The sequence below is a fragment of the Ammospiza nelsoni genome, chromosome 6, assembly GCF_027579445.1.
Source record: "Ammospiza nelsoni isolate bAmmNel1 chromosome 6, bAmmNel1.pri, whole genome shotgun sequence".
Taxonomy (NCBI): Eukaryota; Metazoa; Chordata; class Aves; order Passeriformes; family Passerellidae; genus Ammospiza; species Ammospiza nelsoni.
Window position 1 is genome coordinate 10619968 of NC_080638.1, and position 17293 is coordinate 10637260.

The 17293-nt window shown below is 43.3% G+C and overlaps 1 protein-coding gene across 1 annotated transcript; it reads right to left on the reverse strand.

Annotated features, from left to right (window-relative positions):
• Positions 1-4208: 4208 nt before the first annotated feature.
• On the reverse strand, positions 4209-12671 carry LOC132074394 (acyl-CoA (8-3)-desaturase-like). The gene is made up of 12 exons (XM_059474190.1): positions 12426-12671; positions 10479-10589; positions 9571-9768; positions 9112-9213; positions 8826-8954; positions 7912-7972; positions 7174-7250; positions 6777-6874; positions 6051-6147; positions 5707-5786; positions 4934-5059; positions 4209-4846 (listed from the first exon to the last, which is right to left on the reverse strand). The coding sequence occupies exons 1-12, from the start codon at positions 12669-12671 to the stop codon at positions 4795-4797; spliced, it is 1377 nt and encodes a 458-aa protein (XP_059330173.1). The 3' UTR covers positions 4209-4794.
• Between the last annotated feature and the right edge of the window lie 4622 nt (positions 12672-17293).

Here is a 17293-nt window from a genome sequence, read left to right on the forward strand (position 1 = left end):
CATGTTTTCTGTGCAAATGTCTTCAAATACTTTGTGTTAATCTAGGAAGTTCCAGAAAAACAGATGAAGGTATGTATGAAGTGGTGCAGAAGTTGTAGGTTGGATGTACTTTTTGCAGCTGCCTTTGTTTTAAAAACTCATGTTTCAACTCCACAGTTGTGTTTAAATGACTTAAATGACCTGTGTTCTATGCTAAACTGGCTGTGACAAGTGTACAGAAAACTTGGCTTTTCCCAAAGCTGTGGAGAGCACTAGGCAACACTGGAAGAACAGTAATGTTATTTCTTCAAATAAATAAGACAATAAATCCATTTACACCTTCTTATTTTGAGATTAAAGAGACTGTTGACATGACAGAACAGCAGTTTTGTTTTGTTTTTGTATTCTGTTCAATTAAAATCAAACATTCCTTTGCCAGGTTGTTGCAATATGATTTCAGTGATCTGTAAAGCAGAATTGCTCAACATTTTCTTATTCCTGTTCTATTTTAGATGCACATCTCCAGCAGTGGATTTGGGAATTAATTTGAAACTAATGTTAGGGAAATTACAGCTTCTCTAGCAGTACCTCTTCTTTTAATAGGCCTTCATTCCTAGGTTATTTTTTCTTCCCCAGTATATTGGAACTTGAATATCCAAAAACCGTGAGCAGATTTCAGAATCACATTTGTTATAGTGAACTGTGCCAGGAGATGAGGAAGTTCATGGGATTGCTAAATGTTATGTGGGGAGTAAAGAGGTGAGGTAGGTTTGAATCAGACTTTCCAGTGCTTCAAAGATATTGGTAAAAGCCCTGATTTCCTTTCTGTAGTGCAGCTTATTGATGAGAATTGCCTGCTAAGCAGTGTTTGGGTGTCCATAATTTCAGCTTCCAGTTAACCAGTCACTTTGTTTTGCCAAATATTTCATAGCTGTTGCCCATCTTGCAGAACGCTGTTTGTTCTCTGTTTGTATATCTCATCCATGAATTCTTGCAGGCAGGTGAGTCACCATTTTCTCACAAAATGTTTTATGAGGATGATGAAGCCCTGGCTCAGGATTCCAAGGGAAGTTTTGGGTGCCACATCCCTGGAATTGTTCAAGGCCAGGTTGGATGGGGCTCTGAGCAGCCTGGGATGGTGGAAGCTGTTCCTGTTCCCTGCAGGGGTTGGACTGGGTGAGCCTTCTGTGACTGTCTCTACACTGTGAGTTCAGATTGCTGTGAGACTCCAGCCCAGCGCTGCAGAAGTGAATCGATCCACTGATGGGTTGTGTGTTGTTATCTCCTGCTGATAACAAATTGCACAGAGATCTGCAGTGCAGGGTAAAGCCTGACCCTTGCCCTCCCCAGGTAATATTGCTGAACTCAGTCTGAGCTGATGTTTGGGGTCAGAGTTGTGTGGCATGCAGAGGTGGCCTTGAACATAACCACAACCCTGACATTGGAGATTAAACACCACAAGTGGCCTAAAGTCATTTTGGACAGAATTGGGAAAATAACTGAGACTCTCTTTGAATTTTAAGGCAGTTTTGCCAGGTTTGTGGCATTCAGGATGATTCCAGCTGGGATGGATCGGTAAGATGAAGAAGATTCCCAAAACCAGCCCTGTGTTTGCAGAAGGTTACACATCCAGGAAAGCAAATGAAGGCTGAACAGCGAGGCAGTGGTGTAAAAATAACAAGCGAAGTATTTGATATGTGAGTGTTGATGATGACACTTTTCCAGCCTGGATTACGGAGCAGAGCCTGTGTGGTTTAATTGTCTGATGAAAGCTTGGATTTTGTCACCCTGGAATTCTACCCAAAGTCAGACTTCAACCCAGAGCAGCTGGAAAAATCCTTGCACTGCAGGCCCTCAAGAGCTGGGCTGAAATTTATTCTCAGATCACAGACTGAAGCTTGATAAACTGATAGTTTTACTTTTTTAATGAAAAGACATACTGAGTATTTTTACATCCTGCTACTCAGAGCAGTTCAAATACTGGAAATCTCTAATGGACGAAGTCAGAAGGAAAACTTCTTTTCCTGTTTCATAGCATGTGATGAACCACAGAAATCCCTTATATAGATTTGCTGTGTCTGTTAATTTCAGTATTTATTCTTTGCTTGTTTCTCTCAGGTTCCCCATTTTTAAACTTTGACCAGGATTGGGAACATTGGGGGTTTTTTAGATGTTTGTTTGGGTTATTTTTTCCAATACTACAAATGCTTGTACCTGTGATTATTGATTCAGGATTGACACAGTAGTAGATACACTTTCCTACTCAAACTATTGTATGATTCTCTTTTTCACACTTGGCAATCTTTGACCTTGTGTTTGCATGTTGTAAGATTTATTGAGGAAGAACGTTGATGGCAGGTACTGGTTACAGACTCAGTTACAGTTGCAACACTCCCCAAAACAAATGAAAATACAGAATTTCTGCATAATCATAGTTCCTGTGTTCTCTACAAGGTCTCAACAACACTCTCAACTTTGGAAAGCCAGGAATGAAGAAATCTTTTTTTTTTTTTTTTTTTTTTTTACTTATTTTGTTTGTGCAGAGTCCAGGATGCTTTAGCCACTCTTACGAAAAGTACTGAGATTTTATTGGAAAAAAACTTCACTTTGAATTTAAACTTTCAGTATTATTTCAAGTAGGAACTGTGTTCCCTGAACCTCTGATTCCAAGATAATAGTGTAAGAAAAGAATGAAATTTTGCCCTTCAGAGTTGCAGGAATCAAGGCTGTATTTTAAGAGTAAGCCAGTTAATATTTTGTATTGTTTTCATCGTCATTCACATTTAAGGAAGATAATCTGCTGCTGATGCTGATTTTTTTTTCACTCTGTTTTCATGTACCATAACTTTTTTTACAGAAGTGAGTAGGTTTTGTTTTGTTTTTTTTGGTTTGATTTTTTTTTTTTTTTTTTGGTGGGGGGGAGGGGGGCTTTTTGTTTTGTTTTGGGGTTGTTTTTTTTTGTTTGTTTATGCTTTTCTGTTGGGTTATATGACTAATTTGTATGTGTTTCCTTCTTTGGGCCTCTCAGGGATATCTTCTTGGTAAAATCTCACCCAGCTAGCCAATATTTTCTTGAGGGAGTGCAGGCAGCCTTTTATTTGAGAGTGATACTGCTAGGATTGCTCAAAGATAACCCAGGGAAGACTTGGCAGCTGCTCCTGTTTGCTCTGGCATTCATCCATTTATTGCTTAGGCTTTATTTCCTATTTATCCACAGCCCTTCATCTCAGTCTTGCTCAGTCCTCTTGCACACCTGTCCTCACTGGAGCACTGTTGGGTCCTCAAACAATGGAAACATTCACAGCTCTCTTTGTTAATTGCATTTTGACTTGTAGGGGTAATGAATTAGGAGCCCAGTGATGTCAAAGGTCCAAAAATCAAATTATGATCTTCAAAATCAGGCCTTTCATCTACCCAGTAAATAATTTTCAAAGGCTGCTTAAGGTAATTTTAAAAGGCTTTTTAAAGTAGTGGAAATGTGTTTGTGAGTACATGATATTGCTGTGACTTCTGCTTAATTTCTTAATTCTTCCACAGAGCTTTTGGAATTGCTTCTTTTGCTCCCATGGGTCAGGCTTAGTACTTTGTGCTGTTAACTTCTGAACATAATAGAACTTTTTTCAAGGCAGAAAAATGGTTTAATAGCAAATCTTTCCCTTGTTCTGGCTGACTGTGCAGGGTTAAAGGTTTTTAAGTAATCAGCCAATCATTGCACAAGTAGTACAAAGTCCATTTGTTACATCATCAGAGATTTTTTTTATATCTTTTTACCTCTTGAGTTTTCTATTTGTTAACCTTGAATTACTGAAAAAAGTGTGGTAACTGCTAATATTTAATATTTAAGTGAATTTTGTTGTTCCCATTGTCTCCTTTCCAAAAGCTGGTCTTCCATTTTGGGGTCTGAGTACTCACCTGAGACAAAGAAAAGTGCCTGGACCAGCCTCTTTCACTGGCTCACCTTCTGCCTGGCACAGCCAAAATCTGATCTAATCTTGGTTTAGCTGCAACAGCAACTTTCAGATATGACCAAATGGCTGTAGGTGATTTATTTTACTTTTTGTTTACCTTTCTGTAGTATAGTCCTGGTCCTGTTTAGGTGGGGGAGTGCGTGTGGAGTGTGCACACCTCTCAGCCCAACACAAAATACAAAAAAAACCCCTCAAACCAGATCAATTTTGAAGAGAGCAGAGGCCTTAAGCTGGCTTTAACCCCATGTGTTTCTTGGCCTTGTGACAATGAGGATTCTCTAGAGGATAGTAATGAAAACCCATTTATGTTTTTATTCACTGCATGTGCACTTGCTACAGTCTAAGTGTTGTTTGTAGGTTATCCTAATTTATTGTAGTTTAAGCACATTGCTGGAACACCATGTTAATCCAAAATCCTTTGCAGTTTCAAATTCAAGTAAGCAAATGCTGTATCAAGCATTAAACCCTCCACATGAGGAAAAAAAAAAAAACAAAACCAAAGCCCATGATCAGAGGCCTCTGACATGAAGTTAAGTGTGTGCAGCTCCACCAGTCCATCATCTGACTTGAGCCCAAGCCCAGGCTCAGAAATGCCCAGACTCAGCAAAGAACTCCTCCCTCTTCTAACAATTCACCTTCTGCTTGCCCTGTCCACTCTTAACATATCTGAACCATAACCCCAGGAAAAACCAGAAGAAAAATTCAGGCAGTTTCATCTCTATTGGAATTTTATCCCTTAGTCCTTACTGACTTTCTTCTGCCAGAGAATCCCTTGTGGTCCCTGCCCCTCAGCTTGCTGGGAATGCATCTGTGGCAGGCTGTGAATGGTCACACCAAGCCTTGTCCTTCATTTGTGCAGGTAGGCATCGTGCCAGAGCTCTCCCGAGGTCTTCAGGGAGCTGGGAGAGAGAGAAAGAGGGGACACATCACAGGGCTGCTCAGGGGAGTGTTGCTGGGACAAGGGAATGAGGTTTGTTTTTACTCACTGCACGATGTCTGCGAAGGCTGTGAGCAGAGGCTTGCACTGGTACTCGAGGCCATGCTTGGCACACAGGGACTTCACCAGAGGGGCCACCTTGCAGTAGTTGTGCCGTGGCATCGTAGGGAAAAGGCTGTGAACGGGAGACAGGCAAGCTTCACAGGAAACCCTACCATTAGTGCTTCCCAGGAATCACCCTGCTCACAGCTCCTCTTTCCCCCTGCTGTGCTTTTAGCACAAGGAACTTGTAGGCACTTCCTGCTTTACCCTCTGTTCTCTTCCACAGTTTGTCTCCAAATGAAATGATGTTTATGGAAGAAACTACTTTCCCCTCCATGCCTTTTTCCAGAAGTAGCCCTCTCCATATCATAGAGGAGATGAGCCCATCCTTCATCCTTGCATATCTCACTCTATAGAGTAACAGCATAAAAAATCAGCAGAGGTGGCTTAAAACTCCTATGGCAGACTGAAAACAGATGCTTTAGCCAGGACATTTCCATTGATCCCTAAAACCTGGGATTGACTCTATTGCTGTTCTTGCACTGATCCTGCCCCTGTTCCATTTTCTCTTGTCATCCTGTGGATCCAGTAGAAGTTCTGAATTACATGAATCTCTTTAAAAGTTCCAAGTTTTAAAGATAAACTCATTGCTGCCCCACAACTATTTGTAGAATTCAGAGCAAAAAATAATAAGAAAGGAAAAAAATAAAAGAGAGAAGGGGAAATATTTTTTTCAAAAAGAGAGGAGAAAGAAAATTCCCTCTTGGTGTGAGTACTCACTGATGCTCTATCTGGAAGTTGAGGTGTCCTGTGAACCAGTCATTGAACAGTGACTGTTCCACATTGCAGGTTGCCAGGAGCTAGAGGAGGACAGAGGAAAGCAAAGTCAGAGACAAGTGAAGAGTATGTTTAGGAACCAGGACTCAACCTGGATTTCATTTTGAATTGCCCATGAGTGTCTCATTGCTTTACTTCCTACCTTTTCCATGACTGAATCCATCAGCCTATTAACCTTCACCTCCCAGCCACCAACAGATTTCACCCTTAGTGCAACAGGAGACTTGCTTATGGTTAAAATTTGTACCTGTATGGCCACATTTCTTAAGAAGGGAAAAATCTTTTACCTGAGTAGACACCCAGTCCAAATTCTTGTCATAGTCGATATCCATTGGGATGTGGTTCATCTGTGAGACCCAGACAAACCAGCTGCTCTCCAGCATCCTTTGCAATGAGATGAGAGAACTCAGTGCTGAGTGAGCAGGTCAGCGAGGAGCCATTGAAATAATGGCAAAGCCAGACTTAAAGACATGGCTGAACACTAGCCTTGCTAAGCCAGCACCTGGAAGGACTTCCAAACTCTGGAAGTTTAATATTTCCTTATGAAACTCATGATTATTTAATGTGTTTTGTTAACACTGACTGGTGTTCAGCTTGTTTTATCTGTAGCCAAGGCCCAACCTGATTAGAATCAGTGAAATGATCCAAGGGGAGAGTGTGCTGTCCATTCAAGTCAGTGCTGCTGGATAATACCATTTGCAAGCCCAGGCTAAGCTGTTTTGGTTAAATGTGTCTTTAAACAGCAGCAGACCCAACACTCAAAGCACTGAATGTTATATGAGGTAAGTATTTCTCAGTTTGGTCAGCACTCAGTGAAATCTTTGTTGCCTTAGCTAATGGGGCAACACAAAACTTGCACTGGCAATCGAACAAAAGAATTTATGAATTAAAAAGTAGGCAAAAAAGAGGTGGCAAAGGAGAATGTGGAAATATAAGCATAGAGAAAGGCAGGCAGGTACAGATGGAAAGAATGCATAGAGAAAAGGCTGAAGAACCTTCTGAAGACACATCACCTGAATATAAAATAATATGCCAGGAGACTCTTTGTTTCTAATAAAGATCCATAAGTATAAAAGAATCTGATGTAGAAGGTCAGCATCCAGGCCAAGTCCTACCAAAAACAGAGACAACAAGAAAAGCATGTCTTTATAAATTACATTTGCTTATTTATTTTTTAAACTTCATATAATAGGTAAAAGAGAAAAATTTGCTTTCAGCTTTGACAGGTTGTTTTTTTTTTTCTGGAATGGAATGGAATCATCTAGACCAACCCAACACAAGCTGATGATGCTTTCTCACAGCTTGCTGTAATAGGTGAATCTGAGCATTCTTGCCCAGCAAGGTGCAGGCAGAAGGAAGGCTGAAGGTCCCCCTCTGACCCCTTTGGGTCACACAAGCAGCAGTACTCACCGCCCAGTACTTCTTTGTGTAGGCAATGTAGAATGTGTGGCAGTGGAAGTAGGTGGGGAACAGGAGCGGAGGAAGAGCTGGAAAGAAAAATTCATCACTGGTGACATCATACATCAGCCTGGGAGGGAAGGGTCCTGAATTCCTGCTCAGTCTGGAGAACTGTCCAGGTTAGGATGTTGGTTTAGTGCCTTGAAACATTTATAGGTCTGACAATTATCTGAGAGTTCTTACAAAACTCAGATTTCGTCTTAGGCTCTTGACTGAGGAACAGCCAGAAATTATTACTTTGAGAAGTGGCTTCCACAGCCCAAAGATTATCTGGCTCCTTATTCCTTGGTGCAAAGCAGGGGAACAACAGGAATGAATATTAAATCCTTTTTCTATCAGGGATTTGGGGCTGAAGAACTCAAACTCAGCCTTCCAAAAGGACATCTCACTTGCAGTTAAAACCCCAAGAAACCAAACCAAACAAAAAAAAACCTGAAACCCACAGACTTTGATACTACTGAAAGATGTGGTAAGATATCATAACCCAGAGCCTCTGTGGAGGATGTGGGAGATCAAGGATAAGATGAGGCAGGTCTCCAACTCTTCCAAAAATCTGGTTGTTATTATTTTGGTTTTTTATTTTGTTCTTTGACTCAGACACCTTTGTTTTTCTCGAGTTCTCCAGGTCAAAAGTAGACTCTCCAAGCCTCTTTAATACTTTACAGGGAATTGAAGGATAGAGATACTCACTGATGAAGAAGTATTTGTGTTGGTGGTTGTAGGGCATGTACTTTTTCTTTTTGATCCCAAGCTGTGGAAAAAAAACACAGAAAAAAAATATTAGTGGAGACCAGGCAATTTGCCAATTTGCACAGGTAACTTGCTCTTTTCCATTTATTTTCCAGAGGGACTATTCTTGCACACTTCCCACAACCCTCATTCCTTGTTTCATGATTCATTTTGTGAAGAATTAGATATATCAAGGCTAAGTTATGTTAGTGGTCAGAAATACGTATTTTCTCTCATTTTTCCCCCTTATTTCTTCTCTGAGTCTCTAAACTTAAATGGCAATCCCATGATGGCATGGAGAAAAATATTTCAGTGCTGTAGCTGCTGTGATGGCGTCAAGAACTGGTGGGATTTACAGCAAAAGGGGTTCAGCACTCTTAGGTTGTCACTCCTGGCAGTGCCCAAGCAGGGCAAACTGGGAATATCCTACACAGTCCAACAAATTCTGCCCAATTGGAGTTCCAGGAACAGCCCTGGTTTTTTCAGTCCTGCTGTTCCTGTCACAGCAAACTCTCCTAGAAGACATGAACACATCAAAGCCACCCTCTGACTGAGCATCATACATTAATACTAAAATAATAATTCCAGGCTGACTGCAGCCATGCCTTACATTGATTGATGTTTACAAGTTATCTAATGATCATTAATTACTGAGTTGCTGTTCTAGGTCATTAGATTTCTCCAACCATGAATGTGCTGGTGGATTTTCCACCCTATATACAATGCCCTTACATCATGTCTAATTTATTTACATCAACACATCAGCTGTTCAAGAGATTCTTAAATGGACTTAGCGTGAACTGTGGAGAAATAAACCTCATTACAGAAATTGCCATCACACCTTAGTTTTAGACTTCCCACACCCACTCACTGACCTCCACAGAGAATTTCTTCCCCAAAGTGAAGAGGAAAGGGTGCATATCAATGTCAGGGTCCTTGTGGAAGCAGTTGGGTTTGGCATGGTGCTGGGAGTGCAGGAGAGTCCACCACTTGGCAGAGGCCCCCTGTTCAAGAAAGAACAAAGCATGAAAAGCACTTTCAGAGCCAGAATTCCCTTTACTTCCTGACCCTAATCCTCCCCCCAGTGCTGCACATGCTCCACAGAGTCTTCAGAACACATGTTTTTACAGGAAAACCCCCAGAAGTTTTCCAGGGACTCACAATCAAATGGCACATCACAAACTTGTGTAGCAAGTGGTTCCACTTGGTTTTCCTGAATACTGAGAGATGTCCTAAATCATGCTGTAACCAGGAAGCCTGGACCTGGAGGAGGAGAAAAAAAAACTTCAGGAGGGGAGAAAAAGAGGAATTGAGATGGGGATGGTGCCACACTCATCCTTTGCATTGAAATACCAAGATTTATCTTCCAGACACTGCTCCCAAGTCACCAACAGAAAGGGACTGTGGAATCCTGACAGTCCTAAGGCTTCCCCCAGAATACATCTTGCTGAAAGAATCCCAAACTAAGTTTACTGTGAGATCCCCACATGCAGAATTTCTTCTTGGTATCCAGATAGTGGCTGTGTTTTTATGCCAAGTGAGGAAGCAAAGGACAAGAAACTGCTCGTTTCTTGTGTGTGTAGGTTGATGCAAGGCCTTGCTGTGGAATTCATTGCTCACCTGGGAAATGGTCAGCAGCAGCAGGGAGAGAACAAAGGGCAGTAAGGATGTCCCAAAGTAGAGGAGGATGAGCCAGGCAGCTGTATCCAGGAGCAGGATGTGAGCCAGGAGCAGGAAGAAGAAGAGCTGGTTTGGCTCCAGGAGTCCCATTCTCTCGACTGTAGCGCGCAGTTTCCGGAAATCTTTCACCAGCATTTCCTGGGGGAAGCATCAGGGTCACAATTCGGTGGTTTTAGAGAGCACCACTGCAGCCTCATTACCCAAAAACCACTCTGGTGGGGGGGACAAAGAACAAAGGATCTGGCTAAAAGGGCAAGAGCTGGGTTTAATAAACATTATCTTTGCTCTGCTACAGCTTTTTGTTGAGGAGCCAGGAGCAGCCATCCCAATGTCTGCATCCCAACCCCTAAAAGAAATCCTCCTCAGTGCTTCTTCCATCAAATCCTTGGCAGGCAGCAGAGGGCTCAGCTGAAGTTGTGTTTAGTGGAAGCTGTACTTTGTGTGCATGAACTTCCCATGCCACCTTGTGGTAGGTTTTTGCATTAAATTATTCCTTATATTTGTCTTCACTTTTCCCTTCCCAGGATTAACACGGGAGGATTAAATGGACCTACAGCTGAAGGAGAATATTTATTCTCCAAAAATATTCCTTTTCCTTTTGGTTAGCTCTTCCTCCAACCAAGGGAAAGAAGAGGTGATAACTCTGCTATTTAGGTAGAGAGGCTGTGACATGAAAAATTCATCTTCAGGGATTTCATATTTACACATTGTTTTTAAGTAGTAGCCCAAAAATGTGAGGAACCTGGTTCCCATTGCTCCAGGAGCTATGCTGATAGAGAAGAACATGGTGTAATCTCAGAATATTTCCCTTTAGTCTCCTTTGATCTGTTTTGTAAGGACAGACTTACATTTTTAGTGGGCTCAATACTGGGTTGGTCGGGTGCCAGTTCCCCAATCTGCAGTGGCTTCAAGTACTTGCTCACCAGCACCTTGTCAACATGGAATGCCACAAAGGCATCCTGCAAAGGCACAGCAACAAAGGAAAAGAAATCTAGATCTTGTTTAAAAAAAAAAAATTAATTGCCTTTTAAATCACTCCATTCCTGGAAGTGTCCAAGGCCAGGTTGGAGCAACCTGGTCTGGTGGAAGGCATCCTTCCTTTTTTATCCTTTGTGAGAGAACACCAAAACAAAAAGCAGCACCAAGAGAACTCCAGAGTTTCAGTGTGCAGTGTCACCCTTTCTAAAATGTTGGCATTAGTTATACTCATTTTTTAATTCCTCAGGTGTCTTTGCCTACTGAGAGCCTTCTGTGCTTCTCACCCTCTCCTGAGCTGCCACCTTTCATGGGTTTCTGCTTTTGGTTAAAATCTTCCAGCTCAATTAAGATAATTTCTTTATTTTTCATAATATATATCCAAAAGATTAAGCAATGGACCTACTGCAAGATGGACAGACCTGTGGCTCAGATCCTGGAGGGCTTAATGATTTGCACATGGAACCAACTACCTACCAACCTGGCTCAGATCCCAGAAACAAAATATCTGGTTCATCCATTGTCTGGGATTTTCCAGCAAGCTAAAATTAAAGAAATCTGGTAGTAGTAACTTGAGAAACGAGTGCTGAAATTACAGAGTGCAAAGTTCAACTAATACACAATTTGAAATTTAAACTTGATGGATTGAAAATTATTTGATTTCCATGAGCCTCAAATATCTCTTATATATGGAAAAAATTGCTGCAGCTCACAGCAATGACACAAGCAAGACCAGGAGATAAGAGGAATCCTGAAGACTTAAGAATCATAGAATGGTTTGGGTTAGAAGGGACCTTTAAAGCTCCTCTACTCCAACCCCACTGCAATGAGCAGGGACATCTTCAGCTATACCAGATTGCTCCATTAAGCCTGACCTTGAGTGCATCCAGGGGTGGGGCATCTCTGGGTCACCTATGCCAGTATTTCACCACCCTCATCAGCAAAACCTTCTTCCTTATACGCACTCTAAATCAACGCTTCTTTAGTTTAAAGCTATTCTCCTTTGTCCTGTCCCTCCGGGCCCTTGTCCAAAATCCCTCTCTGGTTCCCTTGGAGCCCTTTAGGTACTGGTACTGAACTCTTCTTAGAGCCTTCTCTTCCCCAGGCTGAACACTCCCAGCTAGCAGAGGTGCTCCAGTCCTCTGAGCATCTCCATGTGCTCCTCTGCTCTCTGTCGCAGACATATTTTCATTAAAAATCCTTTCCTTAGGATTTTTTCCTCCTGAGAAGCCGAGAGGCCTCAGGAACAAAATGTAAACCATAGTTATCTGCTGCTGTGGAATGCAACAGGTGGATCTGGGATTGGCCCATCTGGAATGTTTATAATTAATGGCCAATCTCAGCCCAACGGGCTCGGACAGAGAGTCTGGGACAGCTGCCTTGGTTATGATTCCTTCTTTTCTATTCTTAGCTTAGCTAGCCTTCTGAGATGAAACCTTTTCTTCTATTCTTTTAGAATAGTTTTAATGCAATATATATAATAAAATAATAAATCAAGCCTTCTGAAATATGGAGTCAGATCTCCGTCTCTTCCCTCAACATAAGACCCCTGTGAACACCGTCACAGCTCTCGCTCCCGCTGTTGCTCTGATTTAGCTGGAGCAACAGCTCCGATCCCGTTCCCGTGGGCTGCATCTTCTCATCTGCCCTGTCCCATGGCATGGGCATAGCGAGGCTCGCACGGAGCGGGCACACTTCGCTCCCCCGGCTCCGTCCCACACCCCGATTCCCGCTGAGGCCGTTCCCAACCCGCTCCGCCCGGCTTTTCCCGGGCGCCCTCCTGCGGCGCATCCCGGCTCCCGCCTCCCCGCTCCGCTCACCGTGGCGTCCTGCCCGGCGTGGCTGACGAGGAGCCGGGCCCCTCCCGGGTGTCTCCGGTAGAAGTGGCTGATGTCGTACACCTTCCTGTGGATCACCAGCCAGCGCTCCCGCGGCGCCGGCCCCCGCCCGTTCCGCTGCCCGATCTCCTCCCAGGTGAAGCGCCGCATGCCCGCAGCGGTGGCTCTCTCCCTGTCGCCATCCCTGTGCCCATCCCGCAGCTGCCCGCCGCCCCCCGGCGGTGCCATGCTGCCTCCTGCCCTCCCTCCCTCCCTCCCGCGGCTGCAGCCCCGCATCCCGCTCCGCCGCGGCATTTAAGGGCGGGAGCCGCCCCGGCACCTCTCCCCGCCTCCTCCACCCGCTCCAGCTCCTCGGGGTTGGGTTTGCCCCCCAGAATTGCCCCTTTCCCACCCTGGTTCTACATCCCCAGTGCCAAATGCCCCGTGGTATCCTCAGGTGGGGGGTCCTCAGCAAGTTCATTCCATTCCCAGAACAGGCTCAGGGAAATCTTCCCTTAAAATACTCCTCCGATTAACCAGGAAAAATATCAATCTGTAGCTTCACTTTTGATGTTACAGTCCACAAACCCTTTGGATGAAACAAGAATTAAGCATATTCTTATGTCTTACTAAAAAACCCAACAACCAAACTACACCAATCTCCAGAAAACTCAGTATAACAGTTAAAACCTGATAAAACTCTATATTTCAGTCCAGTTTTCCAACACCCACAGCAAGCAGGGAGCTCCCACAGAGCCCATGGCAGGAATAATCCTCGAAGATCTGCCCTGCATGCTTCTGTTACCTGGGATAAACCTGGGATAGCACACACGGAATGTTGTACCAGGTTCTGATAGCAGGTTGTGAAACTGCTCTTCTTCCCCTCCCACTGCCCCCTTCATGTTTGTAAAATTATTAATTACACCTGGGGACTCCAGGAAATGAGCATTAATTGCAGAACGACACTTGGTGCCACTTTTCCTTTCCCTCTAAACAGTCACAGCATTCACATAATTTTCTCCTGTCAAAACAGAGCCAATCTTGAAAATTGAAAACTGCAATTGACTGAATGATTTATTTATCCTGTAGAAAACCATATGTTAAAACCCACAACAGCAACAACCCAGATGGAGAAGCCCACAATTAGGACAGGCTTTTCAAAGTGCATTAATTTATCTGAGATACCTATATCTTTTGATGATTAATTAATTTGAAATTATTTCTTTATAACATTTCTCATGCACGTACTTGTCCTTTTTCTTTCAGTGCTTGTTTGCTCCTTGAGTCTACTTGTGCTGGTAAAGCTCACACTTGATAATGATTCTGCAGTCTAGATTTCCAAAAGAGATGTTGATGCAAAAGAAGAAATCTCATCTAGTTATCTCAATCAAACTGTTTACACAATATTTCCTGCTCTTCTCCTTTACAGGAAGGTGTGAAATTCTAAAGCTGATTTCTCAGCCCAGCTCCCAGACAGCCAGCACAATAAGGCGCCTTAAAAAGAAGTTTAACAGTCGTTATCATCAACCCACTTCTTTTCTTGTCCCCTGTCACAGTAGGCACCATTTCCTCCTGATTCCTGGCTTTGCAATCCCTTTAGGCTCACATTTGGTGCGTTTTGCAAAATGTGTTTTTATAACATTTGAGATAAACCACTTCCTGCACATACCTTCAGGAATGCAGCACAACTCCTTCCTTTTAGCTTCTCCTCTAACACTGAATACTCAATACTGAATATTCAGCAGAAAAGGGGGAAGAATCCACTCCCTTCTTGTCCCATGTTCATACCTCCTTAGCTACTTTATGGAATTATTAAGGTGGGAAAAGACCTCCAAGATCATTGAGTCCAACCTTCAAAATCATCAGCCCAACCTTTCTCTGATCCTAAAATCCTTCACGAGGTTAAATAGGTTAATTAATAGGTTAATTAAATGGGTTAATACGACAAGCAAAAGCTCCTCCCCAAAGGGTTTTTAGTGTATGGAGCACACAAAATAACCCCAAACTCCACAACTTCTGTGCACAATTCCAGTACCTAAAGGAGCTCCAAGAAAGCTGGAGATAGACTTTGAACAAGGGCCTGGAGCAACAGGACAAGGGGGAATGGCTTCCCATTGACAGAGGGCAGGGTTAGATGGGATGGATATTGGGAAGAAATTCTTCCTTGTGAGGGTGGGAGGCCCTGGCACAGGTTGCCCAGAGAAGCTGTGGCTGCCCCTGGATCCCTGGAAGTGTTCCAGGCCAGGTTGGACAAGGCTTGAACCTGGGCATGTCAGGAGACAAGCACGAGCTTAGCTGGAGTTTTAGATTTTTTTTAAAACTGACCTCAAGCACCCAAAATGGTAGTGAGGTTTTAAGACCTTACATGGATTTATGTCAAGCCCTTGGATAACTGAAGCTTTCATTGCCTCATGATGAGCCAGGTAATTTGCTGAGAGAAGGAGCTGCCTGTCACATACAAGACACTCATGACATTATCACCATGTCAGACACTGCTCTGATAGGAATGCTGATAACATTATAGCATACAGCAGGTCCTTCCAAGGGGGACAATCCATTTGGGAACAAACCCTTCATTAATCTGCACCACAGCCCTTACATTACCAAGGTTCCAGCTCCTCAGTTTTCTACCCACATTAAGCAGCACTGATTGCTTTTGCAATCTGTCTTTTCACAACAAAGATGTCAACTGCTAAAAAGATAAGCATCAAATTATGACTCGATACCTATCTGATAACCATTGTTCCTTCACACATCCCACATCTTTATGCTCCTGTAATCCAGCCTTCCTTTCCTTGCACTGTACCAAAGCTGCATCATAATCCTTTCTGGAAGTTTTGTCTTAGTACATATGTCATCAAGCCTGGAAAAAAAAAAAAAAAAAAAGAAAAAAATTGGGGCAAAGCTAAATGGACTTTTTGTGCAGACTAAAATCTGATTTTTTCCAAACTGAAGTGCTGCACTTCCTAAATGATGAATATATTTGCTGACTGCCAAAGGAACTCCGTTAGTTCCCTTTCTGCGTGTCATGAATGTGGCAGATTCTGGAGAGAAATATTGATTAGGTTATTGACACCAAAGGCATGAGGAAATCAAGCACTTTGATAAATGAACAAGCAGGAGTCTCCTCTCTCTTAGAGACGGGAGAAAATAGAAGAGAATGGAATACAACAGAATATTTCAGTTGAGTTGGTTGCAAGGGACTATCATTTAATCACTTAGATCATGTAGATCACTACAAATATCATGCCTGACCACTTCATGGCTGACCAAAAGTTAAAACCTCTACCATTGCTCAAATGCTTCTTAAACACTGCCAGGCTTGGAGCATCACCCACCTCTTGAGGAAAAAGGGAAAAAAAATAAAAGGAGCAGTAATTAAGTTGAGTAACTCAAAGCAAAACATAAATAAAATACATTATTAAATATAAATAAATAAACCACTTAGCCATAAAAAATGTAATTTATAGAAGAATGAAAATTGTATCCATAAGTTATTCTTTGCAGTCTGTAACCCCTGTTCTTTCTTTTTCTTTTCTTATTCTTTCATGTGGTGCAACTCCTTGTGGAATGTTCTCTATTTATTCCTCATTTTTCCTAGCAGGATCTGAGCAAGTCCTTGGAGTTTACAGCAAACTGGAAGGGACACCATGGCAGGGACTTTTGAGGGTCCTGATGTTCTGCTGCTGAGGACTGGTAGAGCTGCTTATCCTGTTTTGGTGATAATTTAGCCACAAAGGGGGAGGGCAGGGCTTTCCTCCTGCACCAACAGGAGCGAGGTGAGGCAGTTCACATAGGCAGGGTTGCAAGTTTCCTCCTGCCAGTGGGGCTTTTAGTTTGTTGTGTTTCTGTTGGTTGGTTGGTTGGTTTTGGGTTTTTTGTTAGCAATGGTTTTTACACGATGAAAAGCCGCAGTTAGTACAAGTGCATGTAGCCAAATAGAACCCTCCAAAAGGATGTGTCTGTCCAGACCCTTCCTGGCAGAGTGTTTGAGCTATCAGTGGTTCCAGGGGGCATTGCAGAAGAAGCCTACCTGCTCCTGTGTGAACAGGTGAATGATCTCCCTTTGCTGGTGGCCAAGCTCAGGGAGGAAGTTGAAAAGCTAAGGAATATCAGGGAAAGTGAAAGGGAAATAGACTGGTGGAGTTTTGCCCTTCCATCCTTGAGGGAGGCCCACCAGAGGACTCCCATGCCTCCCACTGCCAGGCAATAGGACACCTGGTGGATGAAGGGGAGTGGAAATGAGTCCCTGCTTGGGGAGGTAATAATAAAAGTTCCTCCTGACCCCCATCCCCTAGCCAGGTGCCACTTCAGAATAGGTATGAGCCCCTGGATCTGGAGAGACAGACAGATGATTCAGAAGAAAATTATCTGCTCAGTGAGCCTTCCAATTACACCTCATCTGTCAGACAGATCACTGCCTCTGGCATTAAAAATAAAAGAAGGGTAGTCCTTGTGGGTGACCCCCTTCTGAGGGGAACAGAAAGCCCCATGACCCATTGACCCAACCCACCCCACAGGGAGGTCTGCTGCCTCCCTGGGGCCCAGCTGCAGGATATCACTGAGAGACTCCCTGGGCTGATTCAGCACTCTGATTATTACCCACTGCTGATACTCCAGGCTGGCAGTGATAGGATTGAAAAGAGGAGCATCAGGGTAAAAGGGACTTTAGGGCACTGGGTCGAGTGGTTGGTAGGGCAGGAGCACAGGTAGTGTTCAGGTAGTCCCTTTGGTGGCAGAGAAAAATGATGAAAGGAGTAGGAGAGCTCACATTATCAACAAGTGGCTCAAGGGTTGGTGGCATCAGCAGAATTTTGAGTTCTTTGATCATGGGGCAACTTTTATGGCACCTGGCCTGCTGGGACCGGATG

Coding starts and splice junctions, on each gene's coding strand:
- LOC132074394 (XM_059474190.1), bottom strand. CDS start 12,671: ATGGCACCGCCGGGGGGCGGCGGGCAGCTGCGGGATGGGCACAGGGAT. Junction 8,955..9,111: donor TTGTGATGTGCCATTTGATT/GTGAGTCCCTGG, acceptor TTTCTTGAACAG/GGGGCCTCTGCCAAGTGGTG. Junction 6,148..6,776: donor GCATATTATTTTATATTCAG/GTGATGTGTCTT, acceptor CTCATTGCAAAG/GATGCTGGAGAGCAGCTGGT.